Source organism: Saccopteryx leptura, chromosome 6, assembly GCF_036850995.1.
Source record: "Saccopteryx leptura isolate mSacLep1 chromosome 6, mSacLep1_pri_phased_curated, whole genome shotgun sequence".
Lineage (NCBI taxonomy): Eukaryota > Metazoa > Chordata > Mammalia > Chiroptera > Emballonuridae > Saccopteryx > Saccopteryx leptura.
In genome coordinates this window covers 57180885-57197455 of record NC_089508.1, presented here as the reverse complement: position 1 = coordinate 57197455, position 16571 = coordinate 57180885, and the positions used below count along the sequence as shown (strand labels likewise).

Genomic DNA, 16571 nt, shown 5'->3' with positions numbered 1-16571 from the left:
TCTGTTTTCCTAATATATCAGTTCTGATAGCATAATTATAATGCAATGTTGCCTTTTACAAGTACTAAAGTGTTATTATGTATAGACCTTGAAGACAAATATTTCATTTTTCTTTTAAATATAGTCTACTTAATTCTAAATATACATATATTTAGATATAATCTTATTTATAACTACATTGATAATAAATCTTTAAATATCAAATTCCTTTGTAGCAATGTAATAAATTTAAACTAGTTATGGTGGCACTAAAAAATATGCTGGCCCTCCTGGCCGGTTGGCTCAGCGGTAGAGCGTCGGCCTAGCGTGCGGAGAACCCGGGTTCGATTCCCGGCCAGGGCACACAGAAGCGCCCATTTGCTTCTCCAACCCTCCGCCGCGCCTTCCTCTCTGTCTCTCTCTTCCCCTCCCGCAGCCAAGGCTCCATTGGAGCAAAGATGGCCCGGGCACTGGGGATGGCTCTGTGGCCTCTGCCTCAGGTGCTAGAGTAGCTCTGGTCGCAACATGGTGATGCCCAGGATGGGCAGAGCATCGCCCCCGGTAGGCAGAGCGTCGCCCCATGGTGGGCAGAGCGTCGCCCCATGGTGGGCATGCCGGGTGGATCCCGGTCGGGCGCATGCAGGAGTCTGACTGTCTTTCCCTGTTTCCAGCTTCAGAAAAATGCAAAAAAAAAAAAATATATATATGCTGGCCCTGGCCAATTAGCTCAGTGGTAGAGCCTCGGCCTGGCATGCAGGAGTCCCAGGTTCGATTCCCGGCCAGGGCACACAGGAGAAGCACCCATTTGCTTCTCCACCCCTCCCCCTCTCCTTCCTTTCTGTCTCTCTCTTCCCCTCCTGCAGCCAAGGCTCCACTGGAGCAAAGGTAGCCGGGGCGCTGAGGATGGCTCCATGGCCTCTGCCTCAGGCGCTAGAATGGCTCTGGTCACAACAGAGCAACGCCCCAGATGGGCAAAGCATCGCCCCTGGTGGGCATGCCGGGTGGATCCTGGTCGGGCGCATGCAGGAGTCTGTCTGACTGCCTCCCCATTTCCAACTTCAGAAAAATTCAAAAAAAAAAAATACATATATATATATATATATATATATATATATATATATGCTTAATGTTGATGAAAAGGTAGGGACTGTCTACCTATTACATGAATAATTTACACAGACATTACTTCACACTTACCAGTAAACTCAAAGCACTGCATACTAATTTTTTTTAGATAAGCTTTAGCTGTTATGTCATAGGTTTTAACTCTAGCTTCCACTCCAAGCTGGAGGACATTTAGTTCGTGTAAAGGCCTTTCTTTCTTCTCTGCTTTTTTCATTAGAGTAATCACAACCTAGAAAAAAGTACCGGTATTACCACAAACTATTTCATTAATAAAAAATAAAAATAAGTCAACAAATTAATAACTATCCATAGTGATATAAGCTAAAATATCACACAATGTGAAGATGTTTACTTCTATTTGTGCCTGGAAATTAGCTAGTGTTATTTACTTTGGAAGGCACATTTGCTTGCTCAGACTTTTAAAGCACAGCCACTATAATAGTTTTCAAGGTAAAGTTAAAAAATACATTTTTCCCTAATTCCCAGAAATCCTAGTCTGATGGATGGCCTTTCATCTAAAAGTCTGAGATGAATGGTCAATTTTTACACTACACCTAAGGCAAAATTTTTCAAATTTGGCACCATTGACATTTTGGGCTGGATAATTCTTTACAGTGGGAAACAGTCCTGTGCACTGTAGAATGTTTAGTGGCATCACTGGTCTCTCTACCCACTGGTGGCCTATAGCTCTATCTTCCCAGAGAGTGGCAACCAAAATGTCTTCAGACAATCCCAATTATCAGCCTGAGAAGGACAGTACAAATTGCTTTCCCCTACCCCAATCACTGTCCTAAGGAATGGCAACTGCAATAATATGATTACAAACGATATTGAAAAGGACTTAAGAGATTTTCTATGTAGGTATGTTAATGAAGCCCATTAGCAAATAGAATGATACATTACCAAAGCTTAAAATTCTTAAATATTAACCAGAAAAACAGGTTTAATGAAGAAAATTAGTTCCAACACATATATTTCAGATAAAAAAGTAAAAGTTATTTGTTTAAAAGTTTATTATTTTTAACTCAGAGAAAGAATATAAGCTTTGTACAACTATTGAATGATGAAGGGATTCTGGATGAAGTGTCTTGCAAGTGTCTACGCTTTCTGACATATTCACAGCTATCTACCCTGTCCTGCCCCTTTCTATATCCTTTTTATCAGACTAGATTTTACTCTCCTTTCAAAATTCAGCTCAAATGTTACTTACTCCTTCCAGGAAATATCCCCTGACCCTCTCAGACTGCTTAGATGTTCTCTCCCTACAAGCACTGCCACAAGCACTACTAGGCACATTTTAATGAGAGCACTAAAAAAATTTTGTGCTTTCCTGTTTGAATTCAGAGTCTATGCCTTTTACCTCTGCATCCTTAGCACTAAGCACATACAATGAATATTTCTGTGTGTGTGTGTGTGTGTGTGTGTGTGTGTGTGTGTGTGTGTGTTTCTGAAGTGAGAACAGGGAAGCAGACAGACAGACTCCTGCATGCACCTGACCGGGATCCACCCGGCATGCCCACTAGGGAGCGATGCTCTGCCCCCATCTAGGCCATTGATCCGTTGCAGCTGGAGCCATTCTAGCACCTGAGGCAGAGGCCATGGAGCCATCCTCAGTGCCTGGGCCAACTTTGCTCCAGTGGAGTCTTGGCTGTGGCAGCGGAAGAGAGAGAGAGAGAGAGAGAGAGAGAGAGAAAGAGAAAGAGAAAGAGAAAAAGAGAGAGAGAAAGGAGAGGGGGAAGGGTAGAGAAGCAGATGGGCACTTCTCCTGTGTGCCCTGGCCAGGAACTGAACCTGGGACTTCCACACACCAGGCTGATGCTCTACCACTGAGCCAACCAGCCATGACACAATGAATATTTCTTAAATGTGTTAATACAGAAGAGGGAAATACTTTTTATCTTCCCTCAAGAATCTGCTGATGAAAAGCAGATAGTTGGTAATAAAACATTTTAAAATATAGACATATTATGCTTTATTCTATTAAGGATTTCTAAGATTTGCATATAATTTTTCTATCACCTTTCCTTTTCCTGCCTTTCCTATATGAAATCCAAAACAAGCCACATTCCAACTATCCCAAAATCACTTGAAGAGCAGATTTACAGGGCATGGTACCGTTTTCTCTATGAAATACTATATCCCTCAAATATAATTCATCTTTAACAAACTCTTAAATTTTAAAACATTACTGCTTCATACAACTTATAAATAGCCTCTGGTAAGAATTTTTTCATTCATATCAATAATCTACAAGTTTATTTTAGTAGAGGTAATTCTAAATGTACATTATTTATTCACCTTCCTTTATAAAAACAGATGAAAATTACATACCTCTTTGATTTCAAAATTCAGCAGCATATTAATGATGTCTACAGATTTAATTTCTTCTACTCCAGTTAAAGTACCTTGTGAAATATGTATATTTTGTTGTGATGTAGAGATTTCAAGTTGCTCTTTAATTTCACCTGCAAGTATTTAAAAGATATTCATTCACTTCTATTCATATATTTCTTCCACAAATATTCACTGACCTGATGCAGGTATTGAAAACCCACAGATTAGTAATACACAGCTCCAACCCTTAAAAGCTAATAGCTTAGTAGAAAAGACATATTCTATAACATACAAACAAACAAAATAAGCAGGTTCCACCTCATCACATTAAGTAAGCAAATGTTAATATAAAAATGCACAGAAGCACTGAACTAGGAATGACACTATTATGGGAGGTCAAGTAAAGTTTAATAGCGGAGTTATCATTCAAGTGGACCTCCTTACACAGAGGAGACCGTCCGGGAATAAGAAGCTGTGGGAAACCTACAGAGATAACATACTGATAGGTCTTGGAAACCAAATGAAGTTTTATATGGTTAAATCATGAAGAGCATAACAAGAGTTAAGTCTGGAAAAGAAGCAAAAGTAAAACTACACAAATACAATGTCCTGAAATATACATACCCTGAAATATAATAAAATTGCTCTCTAAACTGTAATACACAAAACAGCTATCTCTTGCTAAGTGCTTACTTCTGTGCTAGACACTGCACTACAAGCTACACATGCATTATCTCATTGAATTTTTATAATCATCCTTTGAGATAAAATAAAATCTTGATAATTCATATAATGAATACGGTACAGGAATAAAAACAACAGACTACTGCTATATACATCATGGATGCATCTCACAAACAAAATGATGCATGAAGGAAGTAAAACACCAGTGTAAATTCTATCTGATTCTATTTATATTAATTTCAAAAAGAGGCAAAACTAATCTATCTATGGCATTACAAATTATAATGGCAGTGAATTCTAGGTGGATATGGAGGCAGGGTGGACATCTGGTATTGACTGGGAAGGGGGCATAGCAAAGCCTTCTAGGGTGCTACACTGGAAATGTTGTATACCTTAATCATGGTGATTATTCTGGTTAGTCATGTGCTCATGTGAAAAAATCATGAAACTGTACACTTAAGAGTTGTATACTTTAGCCTGACCAAGTGGTGGCACAGTAGATAGAGTATCAGATTCGAACATGAAGGACCCAGTTTCGAAACCCCAAGGTCGCCAGCTTGAGCATAGGCTCATCCAGCTTGAGTGCAGGGTCGCTGGCTTGAACGTGGGGTCATAGACATGACCCCATGGTCGCTGGCTTGAAGCCCAAGGTTGCTGGCTTTAGAGCAACATCAATGGCTTGAGCAAGGAGTCAACTCATTCTTCTGTAGCCCCCCCCCCCCCCCCCCCCCGTCAAGGCACATATGAAAAAGCAATCAATGAACAACTAAGGAAACTAAGGAGTCACAACAAAGAATTGATTCTTCTCATCTTTCTCCCCTCCTGTCTGTCTGTCCCTATCTGTCCCTCACTCTGTCTCTGTCACAAAAAAAAAGAGTTGTGTACTTTACTATATGTATTAATATACATAGTTAAGTAAAAACGGTATTTTTTACCTAGTTTTAGGGTTCTGTTTTGAGATATAATTTACATATAACTTTATAATAGTTTCAGATTAAAAAGTCTTTTATAAATAAAAAAAAATAATGATACTATTTTTACCTGGAAAACTGGCAAAAATGAAAAATATCTGATAATAGTAATGCACTGTGTTATAAAAGTTATATACAAAAAAACCAGGTGAGTGTACAAAATTAGTACAAGTTCCATGTGGGGCAATTGGCAAGATCTGTCAAATTTTAATTACTTTTATTAAATATATTAAATTGTTAATTTAAATTAAAATGTAATACCTTTGATTCAGCAGTCCTAGTATTTCTCCTACACATATACGACTTATAAAAGTGTATGTAATGATATTCAGTGTGAAAGACCGAAAACAACCTGAGCTATCCATCAATAGGGACTTTATAAATAAATTATAATACTTCAACAGAATTTAATACCAGGCAGCCATTAAAAAAATGAGGCAGATATTCTATAAAGTGTATAGATATATAGACAGATATAGATATAAAATGAACACTAAGATGCACTGTCAATTTTTTAGAAGCAAAGTGCAGAAATACACAAACACATATCCTAACATACATATACAAATACACATACACACATATATATGATATGTTTATTTTTCCTGCATCTCCCCTACTAAACTGTAAAATAAATAGAGAAATGTATTATACCACCTACTCACGGCCTCTTACCTGTCTCTTGTATTCTTGGATTCACTTTATTCAAGTCTTCAGTAGCCTCACCAAGATTTTCTCCTAGTATTCTAAATAAGAGATTAAGATCTTCTTGATTTAGATTAACCTGTAAAATATTTAGTGAAAAGATAAAAATATTTAATTTCAAAATGAAACAATTTTAATACAGAACATAACAAAAAGTTAAGGTCACAGTAATCTTACCAATGACTGAAAAACTGTACCTTCATTATCCACTCAAGTATTTCACTACTTATTTTATATTAAAATTTTTATTTTGAAAGATAAAGTATTTGGAGAAAAACAATGTGATTTATGAGTCAACATCAGTTTCATCTACTTATATGACTTTTAGTGAAAGTGAATAATGACTAATCAATCAGATCATTTTTTAAAAAGTGGCAAATTAAAATAATACACAAATTCCACTTTTAAACAATGACAGTCTAAATCAGTGGTTCTCAACCTGTGGGTCGCGACCCCGCGGGGTTGCCTAAAGCCATTGGAAAATACATAATGCATATCAGGTATTTACATTCCGAATCATAACTGTAGCAAAATTACAGTTATGAAGTAGCCACCAAAATAATTTTTTGGTTTGGGGTCACCGCAACATGAGGAACTGTATTGCGGGGTCATGGCATTAGAAAAGTTGAGAACCATTGGTCTAAATGAAATAAAAATGTGGTATAAAATATTAAAAATAGGCATTGCCTTATTGGTACTTAGATATTCCTAAAATAAAAGTGTGTATATAAAATATATATAATCACATATAATAGACTGGCAATTTACACACAGACCCTGCTAATGTATACATATAACAAATTTAAAAGTTAAATGACCCTTAACTGAAGATTAAATTCTACTAAAATTAATAAAGATCTTGTTGAACATCATACTTAATCTTACATCAATCAGTAAGAAATTCCATATTTAGATTTATACTAAGAAAGTTTTCAGAGTCTAAAATTTAAGTAACCAAGATTTTCTATTGTCTTATACTTACATTCATTGATTCAAGATGTCCTTTAATTTCTACAACAGGCACCTTGTGGTACCAAGATGCAGCTAAATTCCGATTTACAGAAAACTCCAAGTTAATTGGGTGCAGCAGCTGAATATCGGGATGGGAAATGCCAGGCTGGATCACTGTCCTAATGAAAATAAATTGATACATATGCAGAAACACAGGGAAGAAATGCAACATATCATTAAAAATACACAAAGTCAAAAGTTGCTACTCTAACACTGTCTTGAAACTGTACCATTCAAGTGTTTTCAAAATGTTTACCATTAATTTAATCTATAATACACTAGCAAGGACAGATTAAAATATGTGAAATATAATCAGCCATTAAGAGAACTTTTTTCTTTAAAAATAAGATATGTGACAATAAATTCTAAAAAGAAATACATACCATTGAAGCTACGAGGGGGAAAAATACTGTTATTCAAAAAGTGATATGTGCATTGGTACAGATTAGAGAAAAAAATGGCAAGTGAACAGTCAGCATTTCCTAAGGATCTTCATAAACCTCTTTTACCAGGATTATTTTCTGGACTTGCTATGTAATCACTCATTTTTTTTTTGTTTGTTTTTATTCAGGATAATTAAATCTCCTTGGATAGGGTAGAAAATTATTTGAAAGAGAATTATGTACAAACTTTCAAGTTTCCTCTGGTATGAGCTCTACCAATATACTATCATTACTTACACAGTATTCCTGCCAAAATATGTAAGGTCAATTAAATCATGAAAATAACCTAACAAAATAAAATTGAGAGTCGTTTCATAAAACACTTCGACTATATTCTTCAGAGCTGTCATCGTCATGAAAAACAAAGAAAGGCTGAAGAGCTAGCTAGCTATTCCAGAATAAGTGTCTTATCATACACAATTCCCCTTAGTAGTATTGGATACAATTAAATGCCAGATATAATCCTAGATTGAAGGAAAAATTATTATAATGAACATTCTTGGAACTAGTAAAATTTGAATACTGACTGCACATTAGATAACAGTATTAAATCAATGTTAAATTTCCAGAATTTATGTGAAATTTGTATTATAGTTATATACGAGTATAAATCTTCTTGTTCTTAGGAAACACATGCTAATGTATTTAAGATTTCTATTCTCAAATGGTTTAGCAAACAATATTTCAACTTTCAAGTATAAAATAAGTTCTGGGGACATAAAGTACAGTATGGTGACTATAGTTAATAACACTGTATTGTATATTTAAAAGTTTCTAAGAAAGATCTTTAAAGTTCTCATCATAAGAAAAACAATTTTGTAACTATTCATGGTGATGGATGTTAACTAGACTTACTGTGATCAATTTGCTATAAAAGTAAGTACTGAATCATTATGTTGTACACCTGAAACGTTATATATGTATTATATTCAATAAAAAATAAATTTTTAAAAAATGTTATAAATGATAATATGTATATACATAGAATTAAAGCAAGTATAAAAAAATGGTGATTCTAAGTGAAAGATCGTGAGTACATTCATGGTTCTATTTTTCTAATTTCTACAGGTTTGAGATTTTTCAAAATAAAAAGTTGATTTAAAAAAACTGTTCTGCCCTGGCCAGCTGGCTCAGTGGTAAAGCGTCAACCCAGTGTGTGGAAGTCTCAGGTTCAATTCCAGGTCAGGGCACACAGGAGAAGCGACCATCTGTTTCTCCCCCACCCTTCTCTCTCTTTCCCTCCAGCAGCCATGGCTCGACTGGTTCCAGCACATCGGTCCCTGGTGCTTCTGAATGGCTCAGTGGAGATTCTGCCTCGGGTGCTAAAAATAGCTAAGGTGCAAGCATGGCCCCAGATGGGCAGAGTATCGGTTCCAGATGGGTGCTGCCAGGTAGATCACAGTCGGGATGCATGTGGGAGTCTGTCTCTGTATACCCCTTCCTCTCATTCAAAAAAAAAATTGTTCTGTGCAGTAGAGATATGTTGGGTATGAACTTCAATGATCATAAAACATCACAGAAAACAGTAAATGATATTAAATCTGTAATTACTGAAAAAATATACCTCAAAAGCTTAAGTTTTGTTAGCTGCACATCCATTCTATCAATTACCGGAGGATGTAAGTAGTCTTCCCCAGACACCAGACTGAACTGATTTTGAACTCTGATTAACCCAAGATCTACCACTACTGCATTGGTAGAAATGGAAGACTGTGGGATGACAATAACTGGTGCTTTCAAATCAATATTGATAGATACACGAAAACTCCTCTGGGCAAGATCTTTCACACTTGTGGCAGCCTTTTCTGCAGCCTGGGCAGTGGCAGCACTCAGAGCCTCTTTGGCTGTCTGGAAATTGTTCAGGAAGTTCTGTGGACACAAGCATAAAAGAAGGAATTCAGAGGACAAGCATATCATTAATAACACTACCTTCAATTTATATATGTGCTCATTTTTTTCCATTTTTGCAGTTGAGTGCTATTTTTTTTGCATTAGAGAAGAATTACTAATTACCCACCCATACTTATGAGCTACCTAAGAAGGGCTAATTATAACTATAATTATAAGGCTAAGAAAAATAAAGATAAAAATATTCTGAATAGTCTTTGTACTTGAGAATTTGGTTTCATTAGGTTTCAGCAAAAATAATTCAAATTCTAGTTAAAAATCATTAAATGATTCATATTTCAACTTTTATAGAGTTTTTTTCATCTCTACATTAATGCATAACATCGATAATCAAAATAATGCATACCCTAAAATCCAGAGTTTATAAGATACAATCATAATTTTCAGACTTAAATATTTCTAAGTTGAATAGTCAATACATAGTGATTTTTACCAGGATTGACATGAGGAATTTATGAAGATAGACAATCTGAATGCAGCCAACATTCAGTGACACCACACCATCTACTTTGGACATGTCAGTATAGAAATCTCCTTCAGTAGCATCTGGATACAAATCCAAATTAAAACGAAAAACTTCATTTCCCATTATTGACACCACCTGAAAAGCAGAGATTTGAATGTACTTATCCCAGAGTATAACAACAAAAATCTCACTTAAAAAGGATTTGTATTTATAATAATTATAGAAGCATTTATTCTATCAAAATGCATTTAATATTTAAAAAATAAAATATATTTGTAAATAACATCTCATATTCAGTCATCAAAAAATATTAACTATTTACTGTCACCTACTTTTTTATGAATTGTCTTAGAATCAACATCAGTGACAATGATATTTTCCAGTCTAGCAAACAGAGACTGTTTTCTTGACTGAAGAAAAAGAGAGGCATCAAGTCCTGAAAAAAATTTGATGATTATAATTTCTGTAGATCTAACAAAGTAAGATCTTAAGATGTTTCTTCCCATTGAAAACTTTATTTTGGGGCTGAGATATTTATAAATTTAGCAATGTTTGAACTCCCAATTGATAAGCTGCAATATTATTTTCAGTTTTATAAACAATGGAACCTGTAAACTCATTAAAAAATAATTACTAAATTTTCAGCCTTCTTAAGAAAAAGCTACATCAATGGGCAAATAGTGTACCTTGAATTTTATTAAATCATTTATACTTTATATCAAGTAATTTACATGGAAGGTAAAAAAGTTTCATAAATTAAATTAAGACTAGTAGGTGAACTTTCAGTTTGAAAAGAACAAGGACAAAAACCCTAGTTTTCTGGTTTTTAACTTCTTCAAGCATCTCATTATTTTTTACCTTTAGCAGATCACTTTGAGCTGGTAAAGATAAAAGATAGAGAAAAGACTAGTTTACTTTTAGCAGCTTTTGCCTAAAAGACAAAATGGGCTTACAGGTTTTATTCTTCTTAAGGCTGATTTTCATTTGTACCAAGATTAAGCATATTCATAGCCTTTATCAGCATTCTGGATTGACACTTATCTCAGACCATCAGTAGCATCTCTATATTGACACTAATAAACCTTTCCACCTCCGAGACAACTCTCAGAAAGGTGCAAAACATCAATATATGTGGTTCAGTTTGATGGTCAAAGTCTGATCAACATCCACATTCTAAAGAATTAAGGAGGCATGCAGTCCAATTATGTTGTAAAATAAAATAACCCAGTTTTCACAGTTCAGAGCCCTCCATTTGTATATTCTTTAGCATTAAAAAGAAAAACTTATCTTTTGAATAAATGTTAATATTGTGAGAAATTTACCTTGAATCTTAATTTCAGCAATACTGTTCTTCTCTTCACAAACGTTGACACAGAAAGCATTCAACTTGGCAAACAGCCTGAAGTCAATACTGTCACTATCTTTAGAGGATACAGTCACTACAAATAGAACAAAGCATTTTATCATAGTGAAATCCTAGTAATTTAAACTCTGTTACTGTTTCTTTCCTGTATTAAGTAAACCATAAGTCTGTTTTAAAAAGCAAAATAAGTCACCAAAAGTTAAGAACCATAATATGATTTCACTCATATATGGGATATAAACCTGGAGGCAACAAATGAACAAACAAAAACTCACAGACACAGACAACAGTTATGGTGGTTTCCAGAGGGAAAGGAGGTACAGGAAAGGGTAAAGGGGGTCAAATGCATTGTGAGAAAAGAAAATTTGACTTTGGGTGGTGGGCATACAATGCAATATACAGACGATGTATCATAGAATTGTACACTTGAAAGCTATAAAATCTTATTAACCAATGCCACCCCAATCACTTTAAAAGTAAAAGATAAAAATTCTCAAATTCTTAAAGATTTAAAATATATTTTTGCTTTATATATTCTGTAGTTTTCATTTTTAATAGTGAGATGTGTTACTTCAATAATTTAAAAGCAGGAAAAGGACACTGGCCAGTTTGTTCCGTGGATAGAGCATCAGTCCGGTGAGCAGACAACTCAAATTCAATCTCTGGTCAGGGCACACAAGAGAAGTGACCATCTGCTTCTATTCCCCTCCCTCTCCTCCTTCCCTCTCTTTTCCCCTCTTGCAGCCAGTGGCTAGATTGGTTCAAGCATAAGACCCAGGCACTGAGGATAGCTCAGTTGGTCCAAGCATCAGCCCCAGACGGGGCATATGCAGGAGTTTCTCCATCTCCCTTCCTCTCACTTAAAAAATTAATAAATAAAAATAAATAACAGCAAGAAAATTGTTTAAATCAGATAAGGACACTGAAACTTAGAGAAGTTCAAAAATCTGCCTGTGATCACACAGTTTACGGAACTGTCAGGATTTGAACTGAGTTCTCTCTGATCCATGTTCTGGGCTCTTGACCAATCACGTGCTATATCTATACACCTGCCTTCATGTCTCTGGATCTTGATTTCAGTATCTGTAAAACAGAAGGGAAGGCTAACCCAGTATAGAGCCCTTCAGAAGACACTTGGAGGGTTTGTAAAGCTCAATATAAATACAAGTCTTTTTCTTCTATTACGCACCTAAAATCATCACCACCAAAATAATAAAAATGAACATTTTAAAAAACAAAAGTATTAATTATATTTGGTTTACATATTAGGGACCCATGAATAACTTAGTTTGAAAAATAAAACCAAGTAAAATGGCCTGTAAATAACTGAACTAGATGGTTTCATAAGAGTCCTCACTTAGCTCTGGAATTCTAAAACCCTTACTAACAAGAAAAAAAAAACTTTTATCATACCTTTCTGAAGAGTTAAATTTTTTTGTTGCTTTTCAGTTGAAATTTGTACGTCCTTGGTATCACCCATCTTTTGGTCCTCTGATGGAATAATGGCTGTCAGGTAATTAATAGAAGAGAGAAGAGCTTGTGTTTGCAGTAACAGATTTAAAGATGAAAAAGCCACCTAGAAATGTTTAAAAGAGAAAATTAATTTCCCAGGCCAATTACACTAGTATTCTCCCAACACGGACCAGAAAGGCTCCTAGCTAGGACTGCATCACTGTCTTCCACAACTTGAAAGGGAGAGAAAGGAGTCACAACACACTAAACAGGGATGTATGGAGAGGAAATTACACAGACATACTCCAGAGGTTCATTTGAGTATGAAAGTAACCTAATTACTCCATTTCCCCAGCACAGTGGTCGGCAAACTCATTAGTCAACAGAGCCAAATATCAACAGTACAACAATTGAATTTTTTTTTAAGAGCCAAATTTTTTAAACTTAAACTATATAGGTAGGTACGTTCCTTATCGAGGTAGTGCCCGCAGGTGGTATTTTGTGGAAGAGCCACACTCAAGGGGCCAAAGAGCCACATGTGGCTCGCGAACCGCAGTTTGCCAACCACTGCCCTAGCATAATTATCATTGAGCCTATAATATGCTTATCATGGCCATCTCAATATTCAACATATATATGGATTTTTGGAACTGCAACTGAATATTTACTATGACTATATAAAACAGGTAAGTTAGAATATGAAACTGCAAAAAGCAAGAAATGATTTCAAATGTGACATCATGAGATTAAAAATAAAAGGTATAATTATAAGTGAGTTCTTGGACACTAAAGGATCTTCTAAAACAACAATAATGGACCTATCATTTAATTCTTTGAGTAGTATGAACATTCAGGTATGTCCTCATGCCTCTTGATCATACTGAGTACGATCGTACAAAAATTTTTATTTTAAAATGTGTAAGGCAACATTAAAAAAAGGCAAATATATGTTCTTCTTGTTTCCATAAATTGGTTATCAAACATCATTTTAAGTGAATAAAACTGTAACTGGAACTAATTTCATTTTTTGAAAAAATACTCTCGGGGGTCAGCAAGAATGAAAAAAAACTCACTACTCAAAGGATTATAAAGAAACAAAGAATACATAACTTATAGGAAAAAAATATTAGATTTTTAAAAACAATTACTCCAGAAAGCTAGGATGGCAACACAAACTGCCTTCAAGAATATGTGATTTTCTAACAACAAAATTAAAATTTATTTTAAATCTTCGTTTATACAAAATAATTTTTCATTACTTAAAAACACTTATGAAAAATTATGAAAAGAAAGTTTAATAATCAACAGAGTCTCATATCTCTCAAAAGTGTAATCTAAAACTCATTTCTTCACTTTCTTTATAATGTAACTCACAACTGCATTCTGCCTCTTCTACCTCTATATAGCTACCTTAGTATGGCTCCAGAAATAGTTAGCACCTCTCCTTCTATTTCACATACTTTCTCATCCTTGCATTAAATAAGTTATCTAGTTTGCTACATTTAAAACTCTACTCTTTGTAAATCAAGTTTCCTCATCTAGGCCCTGGCTAGGTTGCTCAGTAGATAGAGCGTTGTCCCAGCATGCTGAGGTCGTGGGTTTGATCCTTGGTGAGAGCACATATAAGAAAGCAGCCAATGGCCTGACCAGGCGGTGGTGCAGTGCATAGAGTGTTGGCATCTGGTTTGAGCAAAGCTCACCAGCTCGACACAGGTCGCTGGCTCAAGCAAGGGGTACTCGGTCTGCTGAAGGCCCACGGTCAAGGCACATATGAGAAAGCAATCAAAATGAACAACTAAGGTGTTGCAACAAAAAACTAATGATTGATGCTTCTCATCTCTCTCCATTCCTGTCTGTCTGTCCCTATCTGACTCTCTCTCTGTAAAAAAAAAAAAAAAAAGCAGCCAATGAGTGCACAATTAAGTGATGCTTTTCTTTCTCTCTTTATCTCTCTCTCTCTTCTTTGTCCCCTCCCTTACTCTCTATTAAATGAATGGGAAAAAAAATCTTGAATAGCAAAGTTCCCTCATCTATAGCAGTCCTTTCCTAGAAATAATTAGGATGTAATACAATAAGTCACAATAAAGTCTCTTCACTATGCTAAATCATAAACACAGAGCATGGTATGTATCTATTAGTTTAATTTATACCTTTTATTTGGTTTTTGATATTTCATCAAATTACTGTCAATATTCCTTCAAGGACACCAGAGACTTACAGAGCAGGTTATTTTCAAACAGGAAATATTCCTTTAATAGAATTTCTTACCTTAATTGTTTGTTCAGTTTTTTCAAAAGTAGTTTGAAAGCTAGGTCCATTCTTATCAGCCTAAAAGAGAAACAAAAATTCTGAAAAAGGAATTAAAACCAAAATAAATAAATCACTTATTTATAATCTCTAGTTAATTTATTTATATTTTTACAACTGTATTTTATATACATTATACATTTAATACTATTGTCATTATTTTAAAGTTACATCCAAATAATTTATTATAATAGTGCAAATTTGTTCTCCTCTTCAAACAAATGGGAACATGACAACATTCACTTCTCGAACACGCAGCTAGGGATCAGAAAAATGAATTCCGATGTTTGGAAGGTTTCAAGGTCATCAAGAGCACTGGTTTTCAACCGTGGGTGCATGGAGCATGCCAGTCTGCCAGAAATTTCCTCATACAACAGCAGGGTGGGTAACTCTCCGTGTACCCGCACAAATTCTGGCAAACTGGCACCAGCTGTTGAAAACCACTGTGAAGAGCACATCTTTCACCTAATGCTTGAATCCCTTTAAGAAGTCTTTTGCAAGTCTATTTTATTATATCTCCAGTGAGAGAAAACCTCATTTTCTTACAAATTCAATCTTTAGAAAACTTTGACTTAGTGAGGTCTTTACACTGAATCAAAAATCTATCTCCCAATCATAATTACTCATTAGTTCAAGCTCCACCCCTTGGGGATACACATAGTAAGTTCAGTTTTACCTTATGTGAGAAGTCACTGGTTAAGCCAGCTTCTCTGCCTCCCTGCTCTCACAATGCTTTGTATTGTTCTTTATTAGGAAATCATCACATTATATTTTATTTGTTGTTTACTTATCTGCCTCCCTTCATCTCTGTATCCGAGGTACCTTACAGAACCTGACACATAAACACATTCAATAAATTGTGCTGAATGACTAAACAAATCTTAAATAAAGCTAAATACCATCAGTTCCTTCAGCATTCCTCACATGATAAATTTTTGAGCCCCTTCACGATTCTAACAGTTCTCTACTGAACCCAAGTCGGTTTTATCCCTTTTGCTGTAAGATACTCAGCAAACATAACCTACAAATACAATGAATGTGTAAATAGGTGAATATGCCTTAGAAGTTAGGATCTACTTCAACCCAGGCTTCCATCTTTGGGGACAAGATGTTTGCTAGCTTTGTAAAAATCCTAGTCTAGTCTTATACTTAAGTGAAATAGAAAGAAGGTGCAGGAATGAAAAGACAAAGAGTAGATATCTCTGTGATTAAAACCTATGAGACACATCCAGAGCCTTTCGTAATCTATTGTTATCTTTTCCCTTTCAGAAAATAATTTGAATTATACAATACATAAACATTCTATAGCCCATACCTTAATATACTCCACTTTTAAAAGATCTAATCCAGGTTTGTCAGAAGAGCTAATCAAGTGAAGAGGCTTTTTTTTGGATCCTACATTACAAAAAGAAAAAAAAACATTTCAAATAAATTGCTTTTTTAAGTTTAGAATTTTCTAGATATTATTTTCTTTTTAAAAATCTTCATTAAGCTTTAAAAGACTATCAGCACATATTTTCAAGGCTATTAAATGCTAAAGTCATCAGTGGTGAAGAAATAAACCAATGCAAATCCTTATCCTACCTTTGTCACCCAACAAACTTAAAAACATGCATATTTCTTTAATTTTATACCTGTGTTAAAAAATAATAATAATAACTTCTCTAGATATTGTCAGACCTCATGTGTATTTGTAAGGTAGTAGCAAGACCACAGGTATAAAAATCAAGAAATGTGAATTTTAGTTCATCTCCTTTATCAAAAGCTATTTAACATCAGTTTTCTCCACTATATAATAAGGAGGTTGAACTAGAAATATTTCC

At 35.0% G+C, this 16571-nt stretch overlaps 1 protein-coding gene across 4 annotated transcripts in view; it reads right to left on the bottom strand.

Annotated features, from left to right (window-relative positions):
• Positions 1 to 16571, bottom strand: part of VPS13C (vacuolar protein sorting 13 homolog C) — a 214651-nt gene that overhangs the window by 96728 nt on the left and 101352 nt on the right. For all 4 annotated transcript variants that reach the window (XM_066342855.1, XM_066342851.1, XM_066342853.1 and 1 more), the window contains 11 exons: positions 16064 to 16143; positions 14710 to 14769; positions 12403 to 12565; positions 10949 to 11065; positions 9959 to 10062; positions 9594 to 9761; positions 8817 to 9121; positions 6781 to 6928; positions 5769 to 5877; positions 3436 to 3569; positions 1177 to 1333 (listed from right to left, as the gene is read on the bottom strand). In XM_066342855.1, the coding sequence (XP_066198952.1) occupies positions 1177 to 1333; positions 3436 to 3569; positions 5769 to 5877; positions 6781 to 6928; positions 8817 to 9121; positions 9594 to 9761; positions 9959 to 10062; positions 10949 to 11065; positions 12403 to 12565; positions 14710 to 14769; positions 16064 to 16143 (1545 nt within the window). The remainder of the gene's footprint in view (positions 1 to 1176; positions 1334 to 3435; positions 3570 to 5768; positions 5878 to 6780; positions 6929 to 8816; positions 9122 to 9593; positions 9762 to 9958; positions 10063 to 10948; positions 11066 to 12402; positions 12566 to 14709; positions 14770 to 16063; positions 16144 to 16571) is intronic.